The sequence below is a fragment of the Aphis gossypii genome, chromosome 2, assembly GCF_020184175.1.
Source record: "Aphis gossypii isolate Hap1 chromosome 2, ASM2018417v2, whole genome shotgun sequence".
In the NCBI taxonomy this organism is placed as follows: Eukaryota; Metazoa; Arthropoda; class Insecta; order Hemiptera; family Aphididae; genus Aphis; species Aphis gossypii.
Genome location: NC_065531.1, coordinates 8,044,833 through 8,072,702, shown reverse-complemented (window position 1 = coordinate 8,072,702; position 27,870 = coordinate 8,044,833). Strand labels below are relative to the sequence as shown.

At 30.7% G+C, this 27,870-nt stretch overlaps 1 protein-coding gene across 3 annotated transcripts in view; it reads right to left on the bottom strand.

The window, feature by feature from the left end:
- Window positions 1-4,472: 4,472 nt before the first annotated feature.
- Window positions 4,473-27,870, bottom strand: part of LOC114124925 (uncharacterized) — a 140,076-nt gene continuing 116,678 nt past the window's right edge. For 2 of the 3 annotated variants that reach the window (XM_050202186.1, XM_050202188.1), the window contains exons 4-10: window positions 22,495-22,567; window positions 22,244-22,408; window positions 17,267-17,465; window positions 12,706-12,911; window positions 11,763-11,871; window positions 8,781-9,026; window positions 4,473-5,639 (exon numbers count right to left, since the gene is read on the bottom strand). In XM_050202186.1, coding sequence (XP_050058143.1) covers window positions 5,524-5,639; window positions 8,781-9,026; window positions 11,763-11,871; window positions 12,706-12,911; window positions 17,267-17,465; window positions 22,244-22,408; window positions 22,495-22,567 — 1,114 coding nt within the window. In that variant the 3' untranslated portion in view covers window positions 4,473-5,523. The remainder of the gene's footprint in view (window positions 5,640-8,780; window positions 9,027-11,762; window positions 11,872-12,705; window positions 12,912-17,266; window positions 17,466-22,243; window positions 22,409-22,494; window positions 22,568-27,870) is intronic. The other variant, XM_050202187.1, reaches the window with a different exon arrangement.

Below are 27,870 nucleotides of genomic sequence, written 5' to 3'. Positions count from 1 at the left end.
TTTAAATTCATTGTGTCAGAACTTTTAAATATACTCAAGGGCCATACTATAAATAACTTTAATAATCACTATTTTCATAAAAGGTTTGACGTTTATAGGAGATACTGGAGATTTGATGATAATTTATTAATATTTTATAGTTTGTAAGAATTATCGAGTGTTATAAATAGATATGCTATATTGCTATATCAAATCTATTTTCTATTTTTCTAAAACCATTTATAAGAACTTTAATTCTTAGTTTATACATTTCAACATTTCAAAAACTATACTCATTTAAATTTTAATAAAGATTACATTTGAATAAATGTATTATTAAAAAAAAAAAAGTAGAATAAATAGACAATGAGCATGCTTGGTAAATCAAAATTTACTACTAAGATGAAATTATTCCAATATTCAATGATTATACATAGTATACATAAAGTTGTTCGATCAAAGTTCTTCTTTACTATACAATGCATACATCTTTGTAGTTACAGTACTAAGTACAATTGAGTGTGTGTATGTGTGTGTGCGATAAAAACACGTCGGCGTCACGGTCATTGACATATTTTTTTTTAATCCAATCGCACTTGTCTTTTATACGGTCATCTAAATATATTGCAAATTCATTATGAGAAATGTTCGCTGCTTTCCAAATAATTTCGAAAAAAAAAATGCAAAATCACATCTTTAACTTAGTGATTATTTAAAAAAAAAAAAAACACTTCTTTCCTATACAAGTACCTATTTGGAACAATTTTATAATTTTATTTTTAACTATACTTTAATTATAGTAGATAATTTAAATTCTAAAATATCATAAAGATATTAAATTAAGTAGAAAAAAATCAATAATGTAAATACTTTTCATGATAATACGATCGTTTAAAAAAAAAAAAATCACACCGTGTATATAATATTAAAATACTTATAGCCATAAGTATAATATACGAAAATAATATTTGGTGGAAAATTCAAGTGCAAAACATAATATTTTTAAACTATTGAAAAGCAGATGTTTGTATTGACACAGAAGTTAGATTCCTCAGTACTATAAAAAATACCAAGAATTTTAAAGTATGGTTTAAAAATGCTGAAAATTAGAATTTAAATACATTTATTATTAAATTAAAAATAATGGAGTCAAGTATACCCAATGAATCACCCTTTTACATAATATTTACTCTAAATTATTATAATATATATATGCCATTATAGTGTACATTTTATGGATTAAGTTTTATTTAGAAAGCTGTACGGTAAATCTCTGTATAAACTCTCATATAGCGTTCTTATCAAAATGGATGCATATAGCTTTAAATTAAAAAAGTATACGTAATTCAAATTAAAATACCTACGTATTTTAGATCATTTCATTATTATATTTTAAATTATTTTAATTATAATGATTTGTTTTTACATGTTTCTTAAGAATGAGTGTAGGTATTATGTACACGTTTTTTTATGCGATAACGATAATATTTTGAATACATAAATCATTCGAGAAATATTATTAAAACCCCCACGAATCTACGTACCAATCTACGCCCAAGCGCTGTCCGTCACAATGATTGCTGTAGGTCGTGGAAAAAAAGTAATAATAAAAAAAAAACCAAAATACGTATAATATATAAGATGCGAAAATTTTGAGATGCTCGTCTGCAGAAAATCCGTTCGGTTAAGGTCATCCTTTTTTCTTTCATTTCCTACTACAAGCACATTTTTTTTAAATACTTATAATATATGCACTCAGTGAACAAAAGATGACGTTCCGATCTGATCTATCACGCCACACCGTATATTAAATTAAACACCTCCACGATGATACACAAATATTTACATATAATTATAGGTATAATACTATATTATTGTTGTCATAGTGATAAAACAGTTCCTGGCCGCCGGTAATTATTGTCACGGGTTAACATAATAATGTATTATATCATACGTGCGCGTATCCAAAAATAAATAAAAAAACATGATGTATTATACTCGTATAGTCGGTATACATATACGCTCGCGAAAATCGATAATAATCATAACGATGATATTTTTTCTTAATATTTCAATATACTTTACCTGCGTTGCACACGTGCTCGCCTTTGACTCGGCAACGGACAGCTATGTAGGTAGCATATCATATTATGTAAATATACGTAATTATTATTATACGATTTACACTACAGGTGCTGAGTACCTGATAGATCGTCAGAATATTATTATATGTTCAACACGCTGATATATGCTCCGACTGGGATCGATAGCAACGATAATCTGTAATTGTCCCGACTCAAGGTCCTCGCGGAAAGATTAGCCGAGTCGGTTAGGGCGTATCGCATTAAATTAAATATTATTGTTATTACGCACGCGTACAACAACGCACGACAAGGAATTTGTAATAGTAATAATAAACTCAGAGCTACAGCGTACAACAGTGTATTTGCGCGATGATTTTTTTTCACCACGACATAACCCCATACGGGACAATGACGATGAGTATAGGGTCTTTCAGGACGAAGAAAGACTACGATATGATTTTTTTCTGCGGACGTGCATATCGTGGCGTACATGATATATAATGTCGCGTATTATGTCGTTATTATTAATGTCCTTAAGCTTATACTCTTTTCGGAAACTGAACTTGTCTAGTCTTAAAACAACAATGATTATACGTGATACGAAATATGAGTGTCTATGCGAACAATCGTTGTGTCCCAATTAGAGAATACCCAGAGTCAGTGTTTTTTCGGAATCGCAAAGGTCTCTCAGATGTTGTATCTATATTCAATACGAAGGTTTGAACGGGACTGTAAGAACTCATTCAGAGCTACAATTTATGAAGTAGAACGAGACCATGTCCTCTTTTTGACCAAATGAAAAAGCTTAATATTTACTTAATGTTTATATACAAATAATAACTATAATAATATATAATTTAATACATTACATAATTTTCATAAAACTTATATTTTTACTACCTTTTTATTCGTATAAAATTAAAAAAATATATTTAACTTTTTAGAGTGACTGAAAATTGAAGGATATAATTTTGGTCAAAAACACTTATACTAATAACGCGTATAATCCAATATACTGAATTGGTTAACCAGGTCAAATAAAGAGTAAGAATTCATTCCAATTTAAAACTACTTACCTATTTTCCGATAAAAACAGCACCTCTTGTAGTGAACAAGCATTTCAATCTATAAAAAATCATGTGTTTATGAAAATATTTATGTAGATAAATATCCTTTTATGAAAAAAAGTTTCTCGTGTAGTAGTATCTGAAATTTAGTCTCAATCTAAACTAAAAGGATGTAGGTTCCATTTAAGACAGGAGTGAAAAAATGCAATCTCTAGAACTATCCAGTAACTTTAAAAATAAAAATTCAAAGATTGGTCAAATATTAAAATACTTTTTTAAATTATCTTTACGTCACCTTAATTTGAAAAGATAATTTAACTTAGTTCTGTTATCAATAATATCATTATGAAACCTCACAAATTCGCATGTTACCTGTATATAACCCAGAAATCAATTCATATTCGTCCGAATTTTAAAACCAAACTTATTTTAGTTGTTTTTCGTGGTTTGAGCTCATGTCCTACTCGAGGTATCCAACTTTGAAAGTAATGAAACTGACGACCTTGGTATGTTTACTACTCCCATCATGGCATTTTAAAATTAAAACTGTAAGTTCACACAATCCATATGATATCATCATAATAAAAACATTTAGATTTTTCATATTATTGTATATTGTTATCATTATTATCGTTAAAACAAATATAATTATATAGAAATACAAGACAATTTATATATAATATAGACGAAAAACATAATAATAATTATATATTGTCATGAAATAAAAATTTGGATTACAATAATAGACTTAAAATATACTTAAATATAAACTTAATAATAATAATATTAAAATTAACTGGTATGTATGCGTATAATATTATGATATTGTTCACTTAATCGTTGATGGTATATATAATATATATTATATATACGACAACAAGTGTGAACAACGCAGTCGACGCGCGCGAACCTTATAAAAAAAATTATAATAGTTTAATAATACGCCTGTATTATTATGATCATAATATAATAATAATAATTATTATTATTTTATAAAATGCAGTGCGTTGGTCGCACGCGACAAACATACGTGTTATTGTTCGCTATATAATAAACAAATTGAGAGGGAAAAAAGGACATACAAAATAGGCGTACAAATGTATATGTATATAATATTATTATAATAATGTTGATAATACTATAAATAATAATATGCGTTAAACCTAAAAAGTCTAATCGTAACGTACCTATATATATTATAATATTATATATACGAATAGCGCGCGAGCTTAAAAATATATATATATAAAAAAATCATAATAATAATAAACAACAAAGATAATATATAAATTACTTTTATACAATACGAATTTATTTGTTTTCATAAAAATTAAACTTGATCTTTTTGTTACGAATTAAAAATTGTTTCTTTCTTTCTACACATTATAGGTTATATTATACGAAGAATTCGATCGATATTACGTCTCCCCACACCGATTTGTATTTTCTTTTTTTTTTTGCTTTTTTATTCTCTATTCTCTATTCGATCTATTTATTTTCTCACGGTAAGTTTCGTAAAATAAAAAAAAATCGTATCCTTAAACACGCGTACCTCTCTATACACATCGTCGTCGTCGAATGTTAGCTCTGTACGACTAAATTTCGCTTTTCTGTTTTTCGCTTTCTACGAACAATTATACTATACATAATAATATTATCATTATCACCGCGATGACGCGGTTTTTAAGTAGTCAGACAACAAGGTGTACACGAGAATAATTATAACAATACGATACTTGCGATGTGTGCTGTGAGGACCGTGGGATGATAAACGGTCACACACGTCGTCGATAGATATAAATAAGATTTCGAATTTTTCCAAAACGATTATTTGATGACGTACGCGAAACTGTAATTTTAGAAATATAATTTATATGTAATATGCTGCTTCTATGTATATCCGTAATAAAAGAGCCCGCGCGAGTTATTTCATACTATTGTAAAACTTATATGCATAATATTCACAAAATTATAATAAGATTATGATAAAATATGTGTATTGTGTACACTGAAGTAATACGGATTTTCATCGCGTTCCGTACTGACGACGATTAATTAAATACAATCGAAAAAAAAATCACAAAAATATATACCTACTAAGTATTTTATATAATATGTGTATATGTATAAAAAAGAGAGAATAGTTATAAAAAAAGCTCATTAAATCGTTTTCCTATACATTATGTTATAATAATATATAATATATGTACGCAATTTATATATATATATATGTATGTGTAAATTATCCATCAGTCGAGAGAAAATAACGAAAAGGGATCTATATAATAAAGTGATTTTTTTTTTTAATTTTTCTTTTCTTTAAAATTGAATCATTTCGATTTTCGTCGATGAGAAGCGCGAATCGACCTTAGTCACTTCGTCCAGTTGGATCATTAGTCCCATTCGCCAACGTACATTGGAGTCCTGTGTCCCGTCGGTATGTAACCTCTAGTAGGTATGGGCAACCGTCCGTAGATGTGGTTGTAAGGCGAATCAAAAACTTCGGCATCTGAGAAACGTAAAAAAAAAACATTTTCATTTAGTACACGTTTATGCACGTTCACATGACACATAATATAGTTAATATTATATAAAAAAAAGTTATTTTGCGTATTCAATATATCTGGAATGTATACATTATAGATATAACTCAACTCAAAACTCTAGGTATCCAAAAATAAAAAATTTAGGATAAAAACCAAATTATTTTTTGAATATTATAGATGTCCATATTCAATTTGAATTGTTATTGTTTGTTTTTAAGTTATGTTAACTTAAATTTGAAAACACGTATATCTATAAGTTATAACTAAAGAATGTAAACTGATTTAAGTGCACTTATACATACCTAATATAAATAATATAATATTTTATCATTTAGGGCTGATTAAACTATAGGAACGATCATATTGTATGCATGTCACAAATTTTACAGTAGGTACATAATATTTCAATTAATATTATGGTTAGCAAACAAGATAGTCTTTCTAATCTCTTAAGTCTTAGTACATGATTTTTTATTTACCAGAAAGTTAATAAAAATAATAAAAAATATTGATATGTAAATTTCTATACAGTTGAACTTGTATAGGTAAGGTATATTGTTTAATATTTTGTTTTAATATAATTAAATTTACTATGCATTCGTTTCACCGTATAAACACGATCGAGAAAAGTCGGTAGACTAATTATTGCTAATTGGTCATTTTACGAACACCGTTTAGGCGTCGTCGTCGTTGTCGTCATATTTGGACACAATTATATGAAACTGGTTTGAAAAAATAGCATAATGATTTACAAAAATAATAATAATCATAAATAATAAAATTATGCAATACGTGGAGTTATAATGTCACTAAGCCGTTACATAGTATACCGATCCAATCACAAATAACAAAATGTTTATACGTAATAAACGATATATAATAGTCTACCTACACCAAAAGTCCAACGCACCAACGGAAATCCGTCGAAATCATATTTCTAAGGCGTTCATGTTATTATTAAAATTTTATCTTTTTTTTTCTGGCGAACAGTATTTTATTGCTTCCTGCTCTATAATAGCCGCAGATCTGTTTGACGCGGTAACTCACGGTAACACTAGAGAAATTAAAAACAATGTCGATCTTAACCGAACGAAGAGCCGTTATATGAAACCCCTGTGTAGTGCAATCGTTTATCATATTGTTTATATATATAGGTAGCCGTAGGTTGAACATTTTAAATTCGATTTAATCTATCGTTTGCAATAGCGTAGGAAACGAGAATGGTTGTACGCGTCTATAGCGATACGCCATACGCAGGTCACGGTTTTCATCGCGGTGGACTTGATGACGGTCGAACTCGATAATCGATTGTACCCAATAATAATAGGCGTTTCTGGCACAATTAAATTCGAATAACGGGGTCCAGTTTCATGCCGACAGCCGTGACGAAAAATCCGCAAAAACAACCAATGTTTAATTTTTATAATATATATAGCTATGTAAAAATATGTGTACCGGAAGCTGCGTGAGTACCTTTACAACCCAGATTTAATACAGATTTGCTACCCGTGGTTTCAATTCGAGACAAAGCCGTTTGGCTTTTAATAGAGGCATATACTGTTAAATAATTTACTGAGCAAGCTTAACATGTCCTTACATAATGCATGTATAATATTAAAATCCAAATTTTGACATTGAAAATACTTAAAAATAATAAAAAAGTATTATATTTTATTTTTTTATACAATTTAAAGCGTCTTAATTATTATAGAGATACAATTATCTTTTTTCAAATTTTAACTCAAATTTTTTAACTGTAAGTTGTTAAATATATTATTTTTTGAAAATTATAAAGCATTTAATTATAAACTCAAACGATAAAATTGTATTCATTACCCAACGATAATATAGACCATGATGATAAGTTTCAATATGACAATATGTACCTATGCTATGATGATTTTAAATTTATAAAAATGACAAAAAATGTGCAAATATTTAAAAATATGAACCTGTTTTGTATATTATAAAATTATAAGAATTGATAACAGAATATGTGCATTATATTATGAGACAAGAAGGATTGAGAATATTTTGAAAACAACCTTGTATACTATACACTATAATCCGTTTACTAGCTTACAATAGACTCAGTGAGGTAATACGTATATATTATTTAAATTGAAGATTGCACTTATATAATACAGTGGACGATAGCAGTTTTGGAATAAAACATTTATTTTTTTATTTAATGAAGCACTCACAGCTGACAAATGGAAGTAGGATTAAAAACGGTAAATAAAATATTGACGGTGAGATGTATAGTGTATACTTAATATTATACTAAAAACGTATAATAGTTATTAGTGTTTGGGACTAAAATCGTGCGGATTAAAATATTTTTCTCTTAACGAAATCGAATAAAAAGAGTCATTAGGACAGTTAACTATTTTGAATAGGTATAATAATATTATAAGACGGCATCTGTTTTGTGTTGTAATTGAAACACATAACGTGACAGTAAATTTTGTTGAATATTTCGAAAATAATTTTATCTGACCGACAAATATAGGTACTTACAATAATTTTATAGTTATTCGAAATAAATATAAGACATACAGTTTGTTAATTGCTAGTATAAGTATAATTCGAATGCATATTTTAAAAATGAATATTAACTATTTCTAGCCAGGTGCAAAAGCTTTTTCGTATTAAAGTTTCTATAGTATAATGCAATAAACGCACGTATTAATATTTGCTGCAATGACGATTCTACTATCATCATATTTTTTAAAAAATGTTATTATAATATTATATCTATATAGCCTGTTGAAAAACGATTTGTATTGACGTCTAAAATCCGCAGCGGATGCAGTAATAGTACAACCAAATGAAACGAAAAAAGAAACAGGAAATGGATAACGTTCGGCCCCGTTATTGTCGAGTATCGACCGCAAAACATCGAAATGGCAAATTAAAAATTTCGCCGTGGAGATGTACTCGTTTGGTTTAATAAATAGTCAATTGATGACTGTTATCGCGGGAACTCTTGACCACCACATACCGTAAATGTACACACTAATCGATTATAAATCCGAGGGGTATATCGAATTTACAAAATAATAATTAACAATAAAATTTAATAACAAACGACGATCACTCACCCATTCCGCTGTCGAAGCTGCGCGTGTGCCACATAGCGGGCTGCGTGTGATGATAATGTACGGCGGCGGCGGTGGCCAGGTGACCGTTGGACAGGGCCATCGGATTCTGTTGGTACCGTGATGGCGGGACGGCGGTGCTCATCTTCGGGCCGACGGGCACGTCCTTGACGAACTCCTTGGTTTTTCCGTTGGAAGTCTTGACAAAGTTCGGCACTCTCGCTCTCAGTCCACAGTAGTACGGGTCGTCTGAAAACCAAAAATTTGTTCTTATAAATATAAAATAATACGCAATAATATCATTACGCTAATATAAAATTTGCTCAATCTAGTAAGTATTTAGGGTGTTTAAATAATTAAATGTTATTTTTCGTTTAAAAACGCACAGTAGACGAGCATCGACTTTACGCTATTATACGCATAATAGAAATGCTATATTAGATCAGTCTCGTAAAATATGTGTACCTACATTACATCAAGCTTAGCAATCTTACTCTGGGACATAGCACTATCAAACTATTATGCATAAATACATGACACTATAATTTATTTATAAATGTTTGTTTTTGTTAGGCACAAGCGTTTCTCTTTTAATTTTATCGCGTATTTGTCTTCTAAGTAAGGTTAGGTTAAATCTTCTATTATATATTTTAATAGCTATGTATGAAAACTTGTGATTGTAATATCGTAACAAAATATTATACACCACCTAAAATATCAGATGTACACCACACCTGCACGACCGTCGTACGCCCAGTCTCTGTCTTATCGTCTCATTATCTTGTGTCGCGATTCAAGCGAAAATTTATAATTACAACGAGCTCAGAGTACTTAAAAATATAATAATAATAAATTGATACTAAATGTCAAGGTACGCAGATGCCGTTTCGTTGAGTGAAAGTACATGTGCGTCAGCCGGTTCTGCGTGCACAGAGTCGGCCTTTCACCTAGCTGCTGCAGTTTTTTTTCACAAACATTTAGAATAGCTATAATAACAACGTGTAACTAGTAATTCGAATGGATTATACGAGTACCAATTTCCCGTTTTGCACTTATGCATAATATAATGTAAAATGATAATACATTACACTATTTTTTTAACATATTTTATTACAAATTATACAATCTGTAAGATTATTTCCAGTAAGCACTTGTGCAGATAATAAAATATAGTACATAATATGAACAACTAGCAAAAAATCACCTAGGTGTAACATTTTTATTATAAATTTTGTTTTGAGTTAACTTTATAATAAAAATGTCTCTTTACACAGTTCTCTTGCACTGGATCCTAAGACGATCCCCAAGTATAATAAAGAAGTGTAATTATTTGGATTTAATTTGAAAGCGAAAGAGTTTGTAAGTTTCTAGTTCTGCTGTTTTTAACACGGTTTGAATTCTTAAGTCCCAGTGTTAAGTATGGTTTGAGATATAATATTATAGGTTGCACATTTTCTATTATATATTAATGTATACCTAATGTAATTCCATTGGAAAGTTAGTATTATAAATTAAACTTTAATCACGCCTGTATTAAAATCGTGTTGAAGTAAGGCGTGTATTCATTAAAACTTTCGTTTCAAAATTTAAATTTAGAATTAAAAAAAACACTTATAGAGAACATTGGAAAAGGTAGAAAAGTTGATCTAGCGGTTTCGAAGTTTATACATGGAGGGTCGTGACGAATAACTTCAAATATACTTTCGTTTAAGTCTTTCTCAGTAAGGTATGATTGGTATGTTTTAGTAGAAAAAAAGACGGTCTGCATAATATCCAATGCCATAAAAATGCAAAATCGTATTATTACAAATGATACAATAAGACTGTATACTCGTCTCATTGTACCAATTATACTGTACGCCTAAAATTAAATTCTGATTTTAGGAATTTTTAAAATTCTCTGGTTGATGAAAAGAGAAGTTTATTTAAGAGTATAGTATTTAGAAATAAATAATATAAAAATCAAAATTTGAATGAAAGACAAAATTGAGGTGAAGCATTCTTGGTGAATCACTGTGTACATGATCTCTTCAGCAAGTGGAGTAACTGGGCTTCTAGTGTTACAGAGTGCAGACGGATATGCGACAGCTGCTGATATCACATATAAAGTAAGTATTTATATTATAATAATATAATGACGATGCCCACCACAATGACGTGACTTATAAGCGTAATGTGTATATTAACTGCCTCGTTGTATTTTTTATGTTGAATTAGGTAATCTCGACGAAACGGATTAAAAAGAATAAGAAAACTGGGCAAGGTCGTTGACGGATCCAAAGAAATAATAATTATTATTGCACAGACACGTTATCATGGTAATAATAATAGGTATATAATATATATATTTTGTCTTTTAAAATCGTCCGAAATACCGTGCCGCGTTGTCTCAATAAATAAATACGAATGTTGTCAAATGCCAAAATATGAAAATGGTTATTAACTATATAGGTACCAGATACCTATTATTAGGGTTATTAATGTTCATATAAATTTAATCAAAAAATAATTGTAGATCGAAATTGTTAAGTCTTTATTGTTAATAAAATAAAAAAATATTTTTTTAAAGTTCTACTGCAGACGTTAACATAATCATCTAATAAGTTTTAAATATTAATATACAATAAAGGTAGCATATTACATATAATATGCATTAATGTGTGTGCACTATAGATACCTCCTAACCCCAGACGATAACACTGTGGCGAAATCGACTTCGGGATACAGAATTGCGCTTATTATTATACCTATACAGTATAAAATAAATAATAATAATAATAATATATATAAGCGCTGTAGTTTTACCGATCATAACTGTGATGGGCAGGAGAATCCATTTGAATCTGTGCCGCCACACACGCCGCTATTATACGTTTTATTTAATGGCAGATTATAATATTTTATATTATATTTGCGCGAAAAGGGATATTATCATTGTATTAAATAATACGTATGGTGAAATAAGCATAATATATATATATTTACCGTATTTTTTATTGTTGTCCTTGACTTTGTCCTTTCCCCTCGATGAGGTGAATTGTTTCATGGTACCTACCAATCTGTTTTCTTCTTCTTCGATGTCATCGTAGTCAGGCTAAAATTACGAAAAGAAAAATGTATTTAGTTTAGAAAAACACTCATGGAAAAATTAAAATTGCATGTGTACGTGACGTCTAGCAAGATGTAAAACTAATAGGATTTATTTGAACACTTCGATAGGTATGCTCGAAAGACAAAAACTGTTAACACTGTGCGTATAGGTTACCATATTATTATTTTTATAATTATATATATAATATAATGCCCCAATTCATTTTGAGTCAATTACTTCCTCGGTTAAAGTTATTAAAAAAATGATTATTTTTAATAATATAATTCCTCAGTAATGGTATTTTTTTCTACCGACTGTCAGATAATATTATGTTATTCATATGTGTGTTAGATGTCGGAGTGTAAAAGAAATTGGCAAATATCCCTCGTTATGCCATAACAGGTGTTATGGCATTTATATACTTTTAAATACTCGTACGATCTCGGATGTGTAGCTATAATTTGTTTTTTACACACTTAATTATTATACTGACATGTCAATTTCAAAGTTCCTCAGACCTATCCAGAATTTTCGTTTCCAGGATATAACCTGTCTACTATCACCTAATCACTCGCTCAAATACTGTGATTATATAATATATTATATCATTATAATATTATACTTGATATCCATAAAAACACACATACATCGCACTGAATATTATTTAAAATCTTACGCTAAGATAATGGAATATTATTATTACAAACATTAACACGGATGAAAGCGTATATTAATCTATAATAATGTGTTAAACGTCACATAAATGCATTTATTTATTCCACTCAATTACATAATATTATATTGTAAAAATTATTGGTTATTAATAAATATTATTACCTTAGGTATTTCATGTGGGTAAGGGTTAGACGGGTCCCTGGGCGGCAATTTTGGTGGCTTGTCACCCCGGCGCGCCGCCGTCTGCATCATCAACTGTTCCCGTGTGGCGGCCACCATGTTTGCTCCTGCTATGCTGTACGGGTCCTCATCCGGGATTGGGATCCTGGGCCGGTTCTTAATGTCCACTGTCCGTTTCACTGCGTAAACAACAATGCGCACGAAATCGCGATTAAAGACAGTCGGACAACATTACAATAATACGGTTTAGATGATATTATATATTATAGGTATAGAGCTCCTAATAATAAAATTGATATGAATCGGTGGGCACTACTATAATAGAGCAGTTGCACCACTCGAAAACATGCGAATGGGAAATGTCTTCATGATATAAATAACTAGCGATAACTTTAATATTCCGATGATATCGAGAAGTAGAGTAATCTAATCTACAGAGGATTTAGAGGTATATTGTGTAGAGCGGATCCCTCATCTTTCTATCATTCACCCTATTCTCTACTGCGAACTATAAAATAACTATTCGTTGAACAGAAATGAGACTATAACCAGCAATGGGGTGCTTCATATTACACGTAAAAATATTAAAATATCAACCAAACTATCAAAGTGTGTTAAAGCTATAATGCGATGATCTAAACACCAAATACGATTATGTTATATTTTATATTGTTTTATTCCGTAAGAACACGGTACGATCAATTACTCTATAATATAATAATATATCGCCGACACCGACGGTAGCCCGAGTACGTGTTACTATTATTATTACGCGGTGTCCGGTTTGACGCGATCGTTTTAAACCATAAACCGATGGAAATTGGCACCGAGTTATAATAGATATATGCACATAACAAACGAACGCGTATCCCTTTTTAAGAGTGTTTTAACCCCGGGTCTGCATTCCCGCCGGAAACCCGATTTTCCCCTCCCACTACTGCGATAATCACAATACACAAGTATGTATTAATGTCTCTCTCTTTCTCTATCTCGTTTTGTCTCTTTGTCCCCATCTCAGTCTCCACGTGTGTCTCTCAGCCGAAGAGAATAATAATAAAATAAGTCATGACCGCGATACTCATCATCTGTGTTGGTTAACGGTTGTGTTTAATATACATATATTTCTAAGTGCGCCATCGACAACGGTACACTGCATCGAAACGGATTAATCGCTGCGACGAACGGACTGTGCGCCAATTAAAAGGTCACTGCCGCCGCGTAAAAAAATGGCAAAAACCGCACTTGACGAGATATCGCGAGCGCGGACACGACGACGACGACAACAGTGTAATAATATATTACACGAACAACGCGCGCGTACTCGGCCGACCACCCACGCAGCGCGGGGACATAATCTATACGAATATAGGACGACATAATATGTTTTCCCCTTTGCAGTGGTCGATCGGATAGTGCCACGCAAAATCATGTGAAAATGTCCCTCCTCTCATCCTCACAAAAATTTATCCGATCACTGCTGAAGATTATAACAACATTTTGACTACACCACGTTCAGTATAGTAGTTTTGAGCAAATGCTTTCAATTCGATCATCACACTTATAGCATTATACTTCAAGAGTAATTGATGAAAATCGATTGATAATCGAGAATTTCTGTTTTGTAATTAAAAGCACAAACTTATTTCGATGTGTGATGCAGCGAAATGATAATATAACCTAACGTAGGTACATAATAATTGGAATGGGATAGAAATCCGGATTTCAAAAGTAAATTACAAATACTGCTACTATTCAAATAAATAATAATTCTGAAGATCAGAAAAAAAATTATCGATGTTTTTGCATCAAAAAAATTCAATCGTATACGATAATGTAATGCAAAGTGCATTTATATAAATATACTATTATAAATGTACGACGAGAGTAAAACACGTCATCCACCGGAGACCTGTTGCAGCAGCACGTAACATTATAATAATATATAATACGCCGATGACCGACCGCAAAACTACATTCCCGTTCGATCGTTAAACTAACGTATACATTATATAACATAACGATTGAACTCTATATTATTTTATTATCGAATAAACAATATAATAATGAACCATATAATATATGAGAATAATAATATGATCGGAAACGCGGTGCACGACATTTGACGTTAAAGTTTTTTTTTTTTTGATTCTAATAATTTGATGTGTCCTAACCTCGAGAGATCGAATCTGCGTGATCCAATTTATAATGAATAGATGAGTGGTATATCGATCGTGATGACATTTTCGTTCGAATTTATATATAGGAGGAACTCAACAACGAAAATAATAATAAGCGTTTTGCCATCGACCTGTGAACTCGAAAAACGTACGATATATATATATATCGTAAATGATACATTTAATCGGTCGAGGCTACGCACAGATACTCAAAAATATTACAATAATCTACAAAACCCTTGAGATGATAAATAACATAATATTATACGAAGCAATTTATTACCGCGTGTGGCGCGTGCAGTCACGAATTTCGCGGAATTATATAACACATCGATGCAGCGAGGCAGTGAGTGGGTACCGCACACGTACAACGTTATAATATAATAATAATAATAATAATACTATCACATTATAGTATTATACATATTATTATATTTGATAACCCTAATCAAAATGGTTGAAAAATGTATGTACGATTCCATAGGGAGCTAAAGTTTTATGTTTAAAGTATTAAAGTATTTACCTTAAAACCCCAACTAAAAAATAAAAAAAATCTTTTTTTTTGCTCTTTTAACTTGACATTTGACATCTTTAAAAAATGTAGCGTCTTTTGGACCTTAAAGAACGTTTAACCTAACAACTGCATATTTTCGCCATGCGTGGATTTTATTTATTCCTAAGCGATATAATAATATATTATAACTCCGTGGAAACACTCGAAATATCAAACGCGACTACTACTAAGCCACCTTTACGGTTTTGTATTGAAACGAGTATCCATTTATTCAATATGTTAGTAAATACTACTAACATAGAATATAACCATACTGTCGTTTCCAGATGAAGATAACTGCAAGTGAAGATCCGATCACGAAAATGTTTATAAAAACTATATATCATATTATTATATTAAGTATTAAGTTGTGCAACAGTGATGATGAATCCAGCAATATTTGTATATGACGATAGATCGAAATAATATGTAATACTCGCGCTTATGTGTTGGAACCAAACGATGATGAACTTTGGTATGATTCCCTCGAATTATAATCATTGCAGTTCAGTGACCCGAATCGTTGCAAATATATGAATTAATATATAATATAATGATAATACACCTGAGGACCGTCGAACGAATTAAACCGCGGTGGGAACCCGAGCCTCCGGGGCTGAATACGACTAATCAAATCGCAGTCCTGTGACCAATCAAAAGAAATCAGGACCGTGTGTCCATTGTTTGCAACTATTATTGACTGTATGCGGGCGCGCACATTCATTTCACGCCTCGCGCTACTATATAGGTGTTATCTACTGTATTTGTATCCGCGGCCTTTTTATTTATTTATTTTTTTGCCAGGTCAATGGCGAGTGTTTGCGCATATTAATTATTAAATTTATATATATATAGTATATAATAGCTGTCCCACCCAGCGATGCCTGGACAAAAGTCGCCTCAGGTGAAAACCGAGATTTTTTTATATTATATTAATAATAATAATAGCTGACCCGGCAGACTTTGTATTGCTTACTTCGTTTTGCACTTAGTTGCCCGTTAAAAATGCCAATTCTATATAATATGATTCGAATTTTGATTAATTTGTTATTTAATATTCGGTTTAACAGTGTTCAAAACTTAGATATATTCATTGACCATTTTGATTCTCAAAAATCTTGTGAAAGCACCACTTTAATATGCAAATTTTGTAAAATGTTTTCTTATTGCACACTAAATTTGTGGTACGATTTTACGAATGTACCGTGTAAATTGCAAGCATCGATCTATCATTGTTCAGGCTCTACATTTATTAGTCAGTGAGTTACTCAAGTCATAATATTATAGTCATTCTGCTTGCCGTTGCCGCGAGACTCTCTTATGATTATGAGAGCAGTATATTATCATGTAGGCATCCACACGTGGTGGATTGCGGACCCCGCGAGATGTGTACGTAAGTTTATAATTTCTAACACTTAAGTTTCAAAGTTATATCATTTTTTTTCTTTTATTAAATAAATAAAATACAATAATGTGCAATATATTAAAAAATAAACTCTTGTCGATGTCATAAGATGACAATAATATAGTAATAATAATAAATAATGACACTCCTAAAGTGAAAATAGTTGATATAATTTTAATAATCAAAATTATAAATAAATTAGGAAAATACCTAATATCTTTGAACAATGGTGCGACTACCTCCTCAGGACAACCCATTACAAAACCTATTATTATTCATATTTTATATATTTTATAAGTGAGAAAACGAAAGAGGACAAATGTAGTACAATACTATAATATAAGTCATCACCCAACAATAAGCACATGAATGGAATTAAATAACATAATTCGACGGAAAACAACTTACTTGGTGGCAATTTCGACTTGAGCATATCCATGGCTACGACGTTTATAATCAACACCCATATAGGGCTATCTAACATGTCTGGTTCGTTTTTTACAAAGCTGATAGCACTCAAACATTGACATTCCAGGCGTCTACGGTCAGGGTACGCTCTGCGCAATTCTCTGGACACGTTCTGTTGAAATTTTTTCATGTCAAATAACTGAAAAAAATATAAAAAATGATTATTATTACTAACCTTTCGAATATTGAAAATTGAAATACTATATAATTTTTCACTTTAAGGAGGAGTTTATTATTGTTATTTTTATCTCAAAAATAGTTATAGTTTAAATACTCGGATGTCACATATTATTTTATACCATTGCCGATGATTATGGAAAAAAAAATCTAGGCTTAAATAAAAATAATGTTTTTTACGCTGTTATTACCTATAGTGAATAATTTTAAAATCAAAACCGTTTTTTATTACGCGCGTTAAAGATTTCTAACGCTATAATAATATAGTCGACTTATTTTTAACTAACATATATTTTTATTTTGACCAAAATGAGCAACCACCGAAGAAAATTAAAAAAACACAAACTAATAAAATATAGTAGATACCTATGTCCTACATTTGCAAAATACATAGTACTCGAAACTTTAAAGACAACGACTAAAACTATAGATATACTATTTTAATATTTTTTGACAACCGTCTGTCCGGTGTTGATGTTTGGTTTACACAAATCCATTATAATGAAATATTTAAATAAAATTAATATTATAATGTAACAATAATTCGTGTTTACCATTTCATACACGTTAATGGCAAACTTTTCATGGCAGTACCAAGCCCATTGCTGATGGCCGTATCTATATATATATAGGTAATAGTGATATATTATATTCGTATTGTAATATATTGTGTTATTTTCATGAAAGATGTATTATATATTTTTAGCTTCACAAACGTGCCGCCCAATAGCCGCAAATCGCGATCGACTACCACGTCCTCCCTATGATCCACAGTGTATATTATAATATACTAAGTACGATATTGTCCGGGCGTAAGATAAATGAGCCGCCGGCGCACGCATTTCAATGGACACCTTATCTGCGGCGGCAACGTGTGCGCGCGTGGCGGCCCCGCTGTGGAATGCGTTTACGGCGAAAACAATTGTCATAAGTACGCTAGAGGTGGTCGAACTAATTACCGGGGCATCAGGAATTACCATTCAATGAACCGCTCTCCTCGAGACGGGCTGCAACAGCAGTGTAATATATATCTATAGAGGTAGTTGTGGTACATGATATATAATATATATATATATTTGCAGGTAGGTAGATGGGTACAAACGTGTATCGAAAAAGAAGAAAAAAAAATGAAGAAAAGACGCGCAGAAGGGAAATTAAAAAAAAATTGAACGGCCATTGTTCTGTCTTTTCTCTACTAAACACATCCCAACCCTCTTCTTAGTACGACCGTATTTTTTGACCTTCGCGCGGAAAGGCTTATCTCAGTGGTTTGAAAACGAAACGAGAGAAAAAAACGAATCCGCGTCAAACCATAACGATAGGTACCTATCTCGACTATCTCTATAATTACGAGTTTTGTTCGGTCGTAGTATATTATTTATGTATATATAATATTTAACGCGTTGATAATATTATAATATTCTGTGGCGTACGATTGGAGTGGAAAGAAAAAAAAACTGCCCCGACAATGACGACGACGAATGACTATTATGATGACCACCTACGCATTATATTTTATATATATACATATATCTATGATATCTAAGTTGCTTTATATATATATATATTTTTTTTTTTTTGAAAAACTATACGTGCGCAACAGAATTTTATACGTGGCTCCTATTATCTTATATACCTATAATAAATGTATAAAAAGACGATCGTTTTTCCGTGAGTATAATGCGTATTGTTATATATTTATAGATAATTTGTTTTGGGTAAAGATTTAAAGTTGTAAGATAATGTTGTTTGCAAATCTGGTCATGTGTAACTCACGAAGAACAAAAAAAAATCGTATTTACTAAATTAATATAATATTATGTATACAATATACATGGTGATTCACCAAGCATGCTCAATTCCCATTTCCCACTCCATTTTTTATCTTTAATAATGCGGTTTAATAAATAATAAATTATTTATTGGAAAATCATTTTGAAAATATTGATACACCTAATTCAAAATTTAGAATAGATAGTAGTTAAAAACAATAATCTTTACAAGTGGTTTTATAAATATATCAAGTATCAAATGATCTATATTCTATAGTATTTATTATATTTGGTTCATTTTAACATGTAACTTCTGAATCCATTATTATTGGTCTATAATCTTTTACACAATGTTAAATACTTAAAAACTATTATTAAATTTAAAAATGAGGGGAGTATGCTTGGAGAATCTGTATAATACTGGTTTTACCAACAAAATAGAAATAGGCAAACCTGCTTAACCAATAATATTTTAAATATTATACCTCATAGTTTATTGGAATGCATTCGCACAGTGATTTCATTTTTCGAGAGCACTTAGCCAAGACTCCAAAGATGCATAAATAATGTTATTCAGATATTCGTCATCAACACAGGTAGGCGTATACCACCAGGGATAGTCATTGATAAATATTACAAAGAGTATGATATCGAAAAAGCTAATTTTAATATTGTGTCATAGTGTTAGAATACATCATATTTCGTATGGGCACAACGGATATAATAATATTATATTATAATATATTAGTATATTACAATAATATTATGATGATGATGTATTATTATAATATTCACATTGATAGAGGAGGCCTTGTAATACGCGCTTACAATGTTCCATTGTACAATTCGATATCGGAACCATAGCGGTAATAATGGTTTCCGTCTGATGAAATCATTTGCATATTATTTTGTTCAAAGTCTACATCCGAATGCGTTTCTGCAATATTACAAACACAACCGAGTCTTATTGTTTTATTCGTTATATATATATAGGCACTTCAATACACGCAGAACGACTTTGATCGATGATATAATCTTAAGAAGAATTTAACAACAATAACAGTACCTATATAATAATTATTTATTATACCTACGCGGCTACGCTTATTATATTTTATGACATTAAAATAATCCAAAATAAAAAACGAATTATTTTCATAACTTAAAATATTATATTATTTAGTAAACACCGATTTCAATTTACTTTTAATTGGATGAATTAATGTGATACAATTATTTAAATGTTTTTTAATTTAGGCTGCGTTAATCATTGATTGACGTCGTGCACGTTATTCTCAGTAATTAATAAAATATATTTATACGACGGATAATCAGATCTTAAAGTACCTCAATTTTTTTAAGTTTAAATTCAACCTAACGCGTCTAATCTTAACATTAATTTTTTACAGGTATTTTTATTAGATTATGTTTAATAATTTATGACTTCGATAATATTTATTTTAAATTTACCTATGTGCGTAACTAAAAATCCATTGCAAGGGAAACAATTACCTGCTGATGAGAAATAAGAAACTCTGTTAGGTGTACGAGTATACCAAGCACCCTCTCCTACCACTGCAAACAAACCTAATTCTTGTCATCTTAGTCGAAAGTGCATAAATGATATAAGCAATACTACTACATATATACTAATCAGTAGTAATGATAATAACAATAATATTTAATTATACCTACTCGTGAAATATTATTTATAAAGGTATTTGAAAAAAAAAATTAAAGCCACGTCCAAAGATATGATATTTAGACTTTTAATCGTACATAGCTGTGGCCTGTTTGAGTACGAATTTATGATATTATCATTATTTTAATGCACTGACCTAACTTAACTTAACCTAACCGAACACTGGCTGCTGTGCCTTTATAGGTTGCATACACGACGACTGCTGCAGCTATATAGTCGTATATATATATGTATTTATATTCCTGTATATATGGTATGTATAAGCGATGGAGGCATAAAAGTCGAAGTGTTATCTAATCATAAGGGGTTGTGGGAGAGGGAGGGGGACACGCACCTTGTTTCGTTAAGTCCGGTTAGCCAATGCGGTAGTCGTCTTTTTATGTTGCCCCTCGCCACCCCACTACACTTAACCACAACAGTCGTAACCGACTTTGTGTCACCGCTTCTGCTACAACATCACACGAGCTACTTGTATATGTTATATATGTATATAATATACACAGTACACACGCTGACCGACCGTAAATAATAATAACAGCAATAATAATAATAATAATGCGGTAAATAGCAAAGCGAAGTACGGCGTAAATATATCGGACGCTGCTACAGGAGCAGACATTATAAATGCAGTGGATTTTTTTTCAGTTTCTTTCATTTTTTTTTTTTACCTTGTCGATTGAATAATGTCTGGCCGCCGTTGGTATGTAAATATTGTTGATATAAGAAGTCACGTGATTTGATAATACTATGTTTTTCTGGGTACACGTATTATACTCCTAAGAGGCTACTGTCGTGCAGTCGAGCTACTGGCTACTTGGTTTTTAAGACTAGTTATCAAAATAATGATTTGTGATGTGTACTATTCATAAACTATAATATTTATTATTTCTGAACGTATTATTTGAGGGTTAAATTAGAAGGAATATCATATACGTCACTAAGAGATATTCTTACATCTTCTAACTTTTAAGTATTCAATCAATAAAAATATATATATATTTTTTTATTGCTATAAATATATTAATAATAAATTAATTTATTATTAATTAGTTATAATAAATTGCTATCATAACATGAAAAGACAAAATATAGAAAATTTTTTTTATTTTTTTATAGTATTGAGAGATCTACAGGGATCGAATCGCTCACGCCGTGACCGGATATAGTGTGATATAACAAAATAAACTTTTATCACATTACACAATATCATATACGCGATCAATATAATATGAAATACTATTATTCTGTATATTGTAATACACTAACCTTAACCGGTTTATCGTTCTCCAGACAGTAGTTGGGTAATTTGAGCACGTCTGCCCCGATGCTAGTCTCTTCGCCGGCGTTCGATATGCTCTTAACGTACACGTTCTTCCCGGACAGCCTTTTCACAAGAATATTTCCCTGATCGTCCATCTTCACTTTGACACCCTACACGAAACACGTGACGATATAATTAATGTGGTTACTTAAATACTAATATTAAAATGAAAATATTGTAATGATTTTTCACTCACGAGGCCGACTAGTTTTTTCACTTCTTCGGTCTTTGGATCCCTCATCGGATTGTCGAAACCGTTAACTCCGATCCTAAAACACAAATTGCGTTATTATTAATATTACCTTCAAATTAATAATTTATTTAAAATTGATGGTTATAATTTTTTGTTTGAATTTAACTTCACAAAGTAAACAAAATCAATCTAAGTAAAAATATTATTTATAATAATAATTCTCGTGGCATACAACTCGAATATATATTTATTTTAAGAGAGGGCGTAAAAATCGGGTGGTTTTTGTTTAGAATGATATGTAGGTGCCATTAAAAATAATTTAATGTAAAAGTTTCGTTATGCATAATGTGTACCCAAATGTTATAAAACTAGATGTAAGAATTTGGTTGGATATAATGTTTGTCGCGTTCCTCAGTTATGTTTAATACGCGGCTCGTAAATAATATTATTAACGATAAGACCTCGGGAAGGTAACGACTATTCTTATTTCGTAATGTCGTCGGTAGTGAGTTGGCGGTGATCGCTTTTATAGCGTGTATAATTATTATGATACACGACGAAGACGATTTCTATTGCACAAAATAACGTTTACAATTTATCATATTATATTAATAAAATATTATATATTTATGTATAAATATGTATATTGTATATGAATAGCAACGTGATCTCTAATAATAATGTAATCAATGTTGCAAATACTTTGGATTTTACGACCTGAACCGCGTTTGAAAATTATCCAAATAAATATAAATATGTACCTAACTATAATATACATCACCATAATTTTATGCTAGTCATCGTGTGCCGATAACGACAGTATCGGGTGTCTATATAGTATTATTATATTGAATTTGGACGAGGTTAAATTATTACGTTAAAATCGCATCATAATACATAATATAATAGTATTCTTATTTTTTATGTATTTAATTAATTATGTCAACATACTTAATATATTTACAATGTCTATATAAAATAATAATTAATATCGATTCAGGAAGCACGAACTATCTGACGTATCTAGGAGATTTTAATTGGTTTTACAAATCGAACAGACGCGGCTGCTGTAGCAATATTATATTATATGTAGACTAGGGTCTGCTGTTTTGTATTATCTATAGTTTATACGTCATTGCGAATATAATAATAATATATAGTGTTCCTATGAATTTCAACCGAAATAGTGTAAAAATAATAATAATAGAAAAAAGCTAAAAATTAATTTTTATACATCGACCGACAATACTGTTATATATTATTATAACAATATTATACATAATAAATAATATGTATTATGAACTCTTGTTATTATATTTTATCGTCATCAGCCCACACACGTGTCCGAGCACAAAAACGCTAAATCATTATCGGTAATATTATTATTATTTGGAGGTACATTATTGTCGTATCGAAGGACCTCTCGTGGTTATTGATTTTATTTCGCCGCTATCGACAATACTGTATAGTTATAGAGTATACGTATATTAATTTTATACAATCACTATTATAATAAGATCATAATAAGTGTGCCGATCGCTAAAAGCGGCAAAAAGTAGTTCAAGTTCTATTTTTCAGCGCTCTTCGTACTGTTCGTTGTGTATTTACGTAGGTGAGTTATTTTTTTATTCCTAAGTGCCGTGAGGTGACAAATAGGAAATTTTGCCGAAACAAGTGAACGTATTCGATTATTAAACTTATAAACAGCCGAAGTCGTTTTATTACAACCATATAGTATCTTATAACAATTATTATTATTAATTATAAAATGAACAAGGAGTGCTACTGCATGCTACTGCAGCGAGTAAGACAATGATAAATAATTGTGGCCAGCCGACGGTTTTACGTCCAGATTTCTCAACTGGCAAAACGGTGGCGGTGCCGCGATAGTATTTTTCGCGTCGGCGTCGACCGCGGATCGTTTTTACTTTTTATCATCAACACAGTACGCGTTTGCAATAATAATAATAATTACTATTATAGCGTTGAGCAACGGTCGGGCGATACGAATACAAACGCCACCACCTCTACCACAAGTCTGTTGCGGACTAGAGACTGCGTTTGGCGGGCACCCGAATACCACAATATATTAAAATAGTGTAGGTATAATATAATATTGCAACTATAGCGGCATCTCGGTTTGCACGTCTGTGTCGCCACTCCACTGCACCGCACACCCAGACCGGTAGAAAAAAAATGTGAGTGTAAATGTGTGTGTGTACGTGTATTATATTTTTACATGATTGTATATTATATATATATATATATATTTATAGAGCGCGCGTGAATCTAGAACAACAAGGACGCGAGCGCAGCGTTATTATTATGCAACACTGACCCAGTCCGGGCGGGCACTTTCACCGAGCTCATAATATTATATGTACACCTCCCCGCGGCGCCCCGCCCAGAGACCCATTGTTCCGCCACCGCACCACATATTATTATTATTATATTATACACTTGGTCGGTTTTATAATGACGGTGGCGACGATCTAGATAATATGATATGCGAATTTAAAAATACGGATGAATATGGTTCGATAATATAATACGGCCTGATGACCGACTGCACCGCAATAAGTACGTGAGAAAGACAGCGGGGGTGGTCGCGTACGCCTAGGAAAGGAATCACTTGATTACCAATAAACGCTCTTCAAGCCTCAAATATGTTTTAATCATTTTAATTACCTGTCATACATTGATAAATTGTGTATTATTCTTATTTTTAAACGATTTAGAAATATTATAAGTAATAGAAAAAGTTATAATAATTATATAATATTTTCAATTTTGACTTGGAAGTTCAAGATAGGACTTTATATTATTATATGATGTGATAAAAAAATTACATTTTGTTTTTATACAAGTATAAAATTATTCGGAAGTCTAGCCAAGAAAAATATCATAGCTATTGGCCACAGTGTCTAAGTAAAGACCTTATAGATTGTGGCACCCACACGCGATGGTTATAATATTCATGCAGACAGACGAGCTATCGTGACAAATTCGCCGACGCCACCGATGCTCATTATAAACGATCGATTTATCGAAATAATACCTCACTCGTTCATCGATAAACACGCGCACTCGCGCGTGTCTATTATTGTGCGATCGCGATTGTTAATTCATCGTTATCGCAATTAACCGATTCGAACACGTGAATTAATTCTAGCACAACGTTAATCGCACGTGAGTGCGTGTCATTTTTGCAGATTTTTTCACACCCTGTAATTGAACTGAAACTGATTATGCGAGATTCTAATCCAATAAACGTTCGTAATAATAATTTGATCAATTAAATACTTAAATCGATTCTGCGAATTTTGACACGAAACGGAGACAAGCCATCTGAACATTATCTATATAATATTATCTCTTATACTCTTCGCAGCAACATGATAGATTTCCAAGAATAAGTCGTAGTATGGTTGCGATGTAACATAATATAAAGGCCTTCAAAATAAACTCCACCTGACCACCTAACAATATTATAATATGATATAGAGAGAGCGGATTTTAAAAAATGCCATGAAAATCCTCAAAACTACAATTATATCGACACTAAGTGATGATGGTGATAAAAATATATAGCTTAATAGCAAAACTCATATTGCGTGTGCAATAATTTCAGCTAACTTTTTCGCTACGAGAAACTGCAGTATAGTTGCACAATTATATACGTATTATATTATTTTTGTTTATTGTTCGAGCGATTGCAACTGAGTTGAAAAAATTCATTCCCGGGTTAAAGATTAATAACGGGGCGTAATGGGGGGAAAGTGACCTGTAAGCATAGACACACATACCAACATATATATTGCATTAAAAGCGAAAACGGTAAAAGCTTTATGGTGTAAAAATCGTTCAGAAAAAGAAAAGCGAAAATGAAAATAATTGTAACAGCCTAACAGCAGCTCAATATATAATATATAATGTGTGTATATATATATATATATAATTCTCAGTCTAGTTTTGAACTACGTAATAATTTATAACGATTCGTGTAGTATTTCATTGTTACGAACCGTTCGCTGCTCCCAACTGTATTATAAAAATGTATAACAATAATACCATTATTACACCCATACACATTTAAAAACACATAGTAGATCGAATAAAGGAAACGAAATGATCATAATAATATAATGAAAATGACAAATCGAAAACTGCACGTAATATTCAGTTCATGTCGTTAGATGGATTATAATATAACACACGGAACACGAATACACTACGCAATGCCTATAATATTAATAATTTATTTTAATTTAGTACCTATAAATTAGTACAAATAAAGTGCGTTTAATCTCCAATCACTTCAAATACTTAAAGACCGAAGTACGACGATAAATTTCAGAAACTTCAATATTACGTGCTAAACATTTAAGTCATGAGCCAATAATTTTTTGTCTTCAAAAATATTTTATGACCTTATATATTACATTAAATACAGGTATTTTTTTTCAAAACAAAACATACTCGCTAGTTAAATGTTTTGTTTTAACACATTTCATCGCCTCCAATTAAGATATCTATTGATAAGAGCTAAAGAGCTAACTAAGAAACTAAGGCCAATATTATATATACTATAACTTGATATTTAACTTTAAACTATAATATATAATACTGTTGATGGTTTCAAGGGATATGAACCACTTTTCCTCACACCAAACATATGAGTAAGCTAAGTTAGCCTCAGAAGGGTATTTTTTGGAATACAATTTACAAACATGTGACTAATTTATTAACTTTCAACACAATGTTTATTATAAACTATAAAGATTTGAAATAATTCATGTACGAAACGGTCGCTTTCGTTGTAGGTGTACAACAGTGAGTAATAAATTATTTAATTTTTTTTTTTTTTTGTTAAAATATCGTACCGTTTACACGATTCAACGACCACCAATGATAATTGACAATTTTTCTTTATAGAAATCATTAATAACAGTACTTATAATTATAAAACCTGGGTGTAAATGCCACTTACTGTAGATTTAACGGCTCATTGCAACAATAATAATAATAATAATAATTATTATTATTATTATTATTATTATTGTTATTGTTATTTATTATTTTTGTAGGTATTGAAATCATCAGAAAGAATATTTTGTTTTACAATATATAAATAAAAAAATGTATTTCATCATTTAAAAAAAATATAAAAAAAACTTAAGTATAGTACATTATAAAATCATAAAAAAATGTTTTCAATAACTCTTACATTTATCAATAAAATTATTACTGTTATATATTAATATAATATTATACAGTTAAACGCTCGATTTTGTTATTTTGTGTTTACTTATTGTGTTTTTCTTACTTATTCAATTATTATTATATATATATATAAATTATGTTTCTCGAAGATAAATA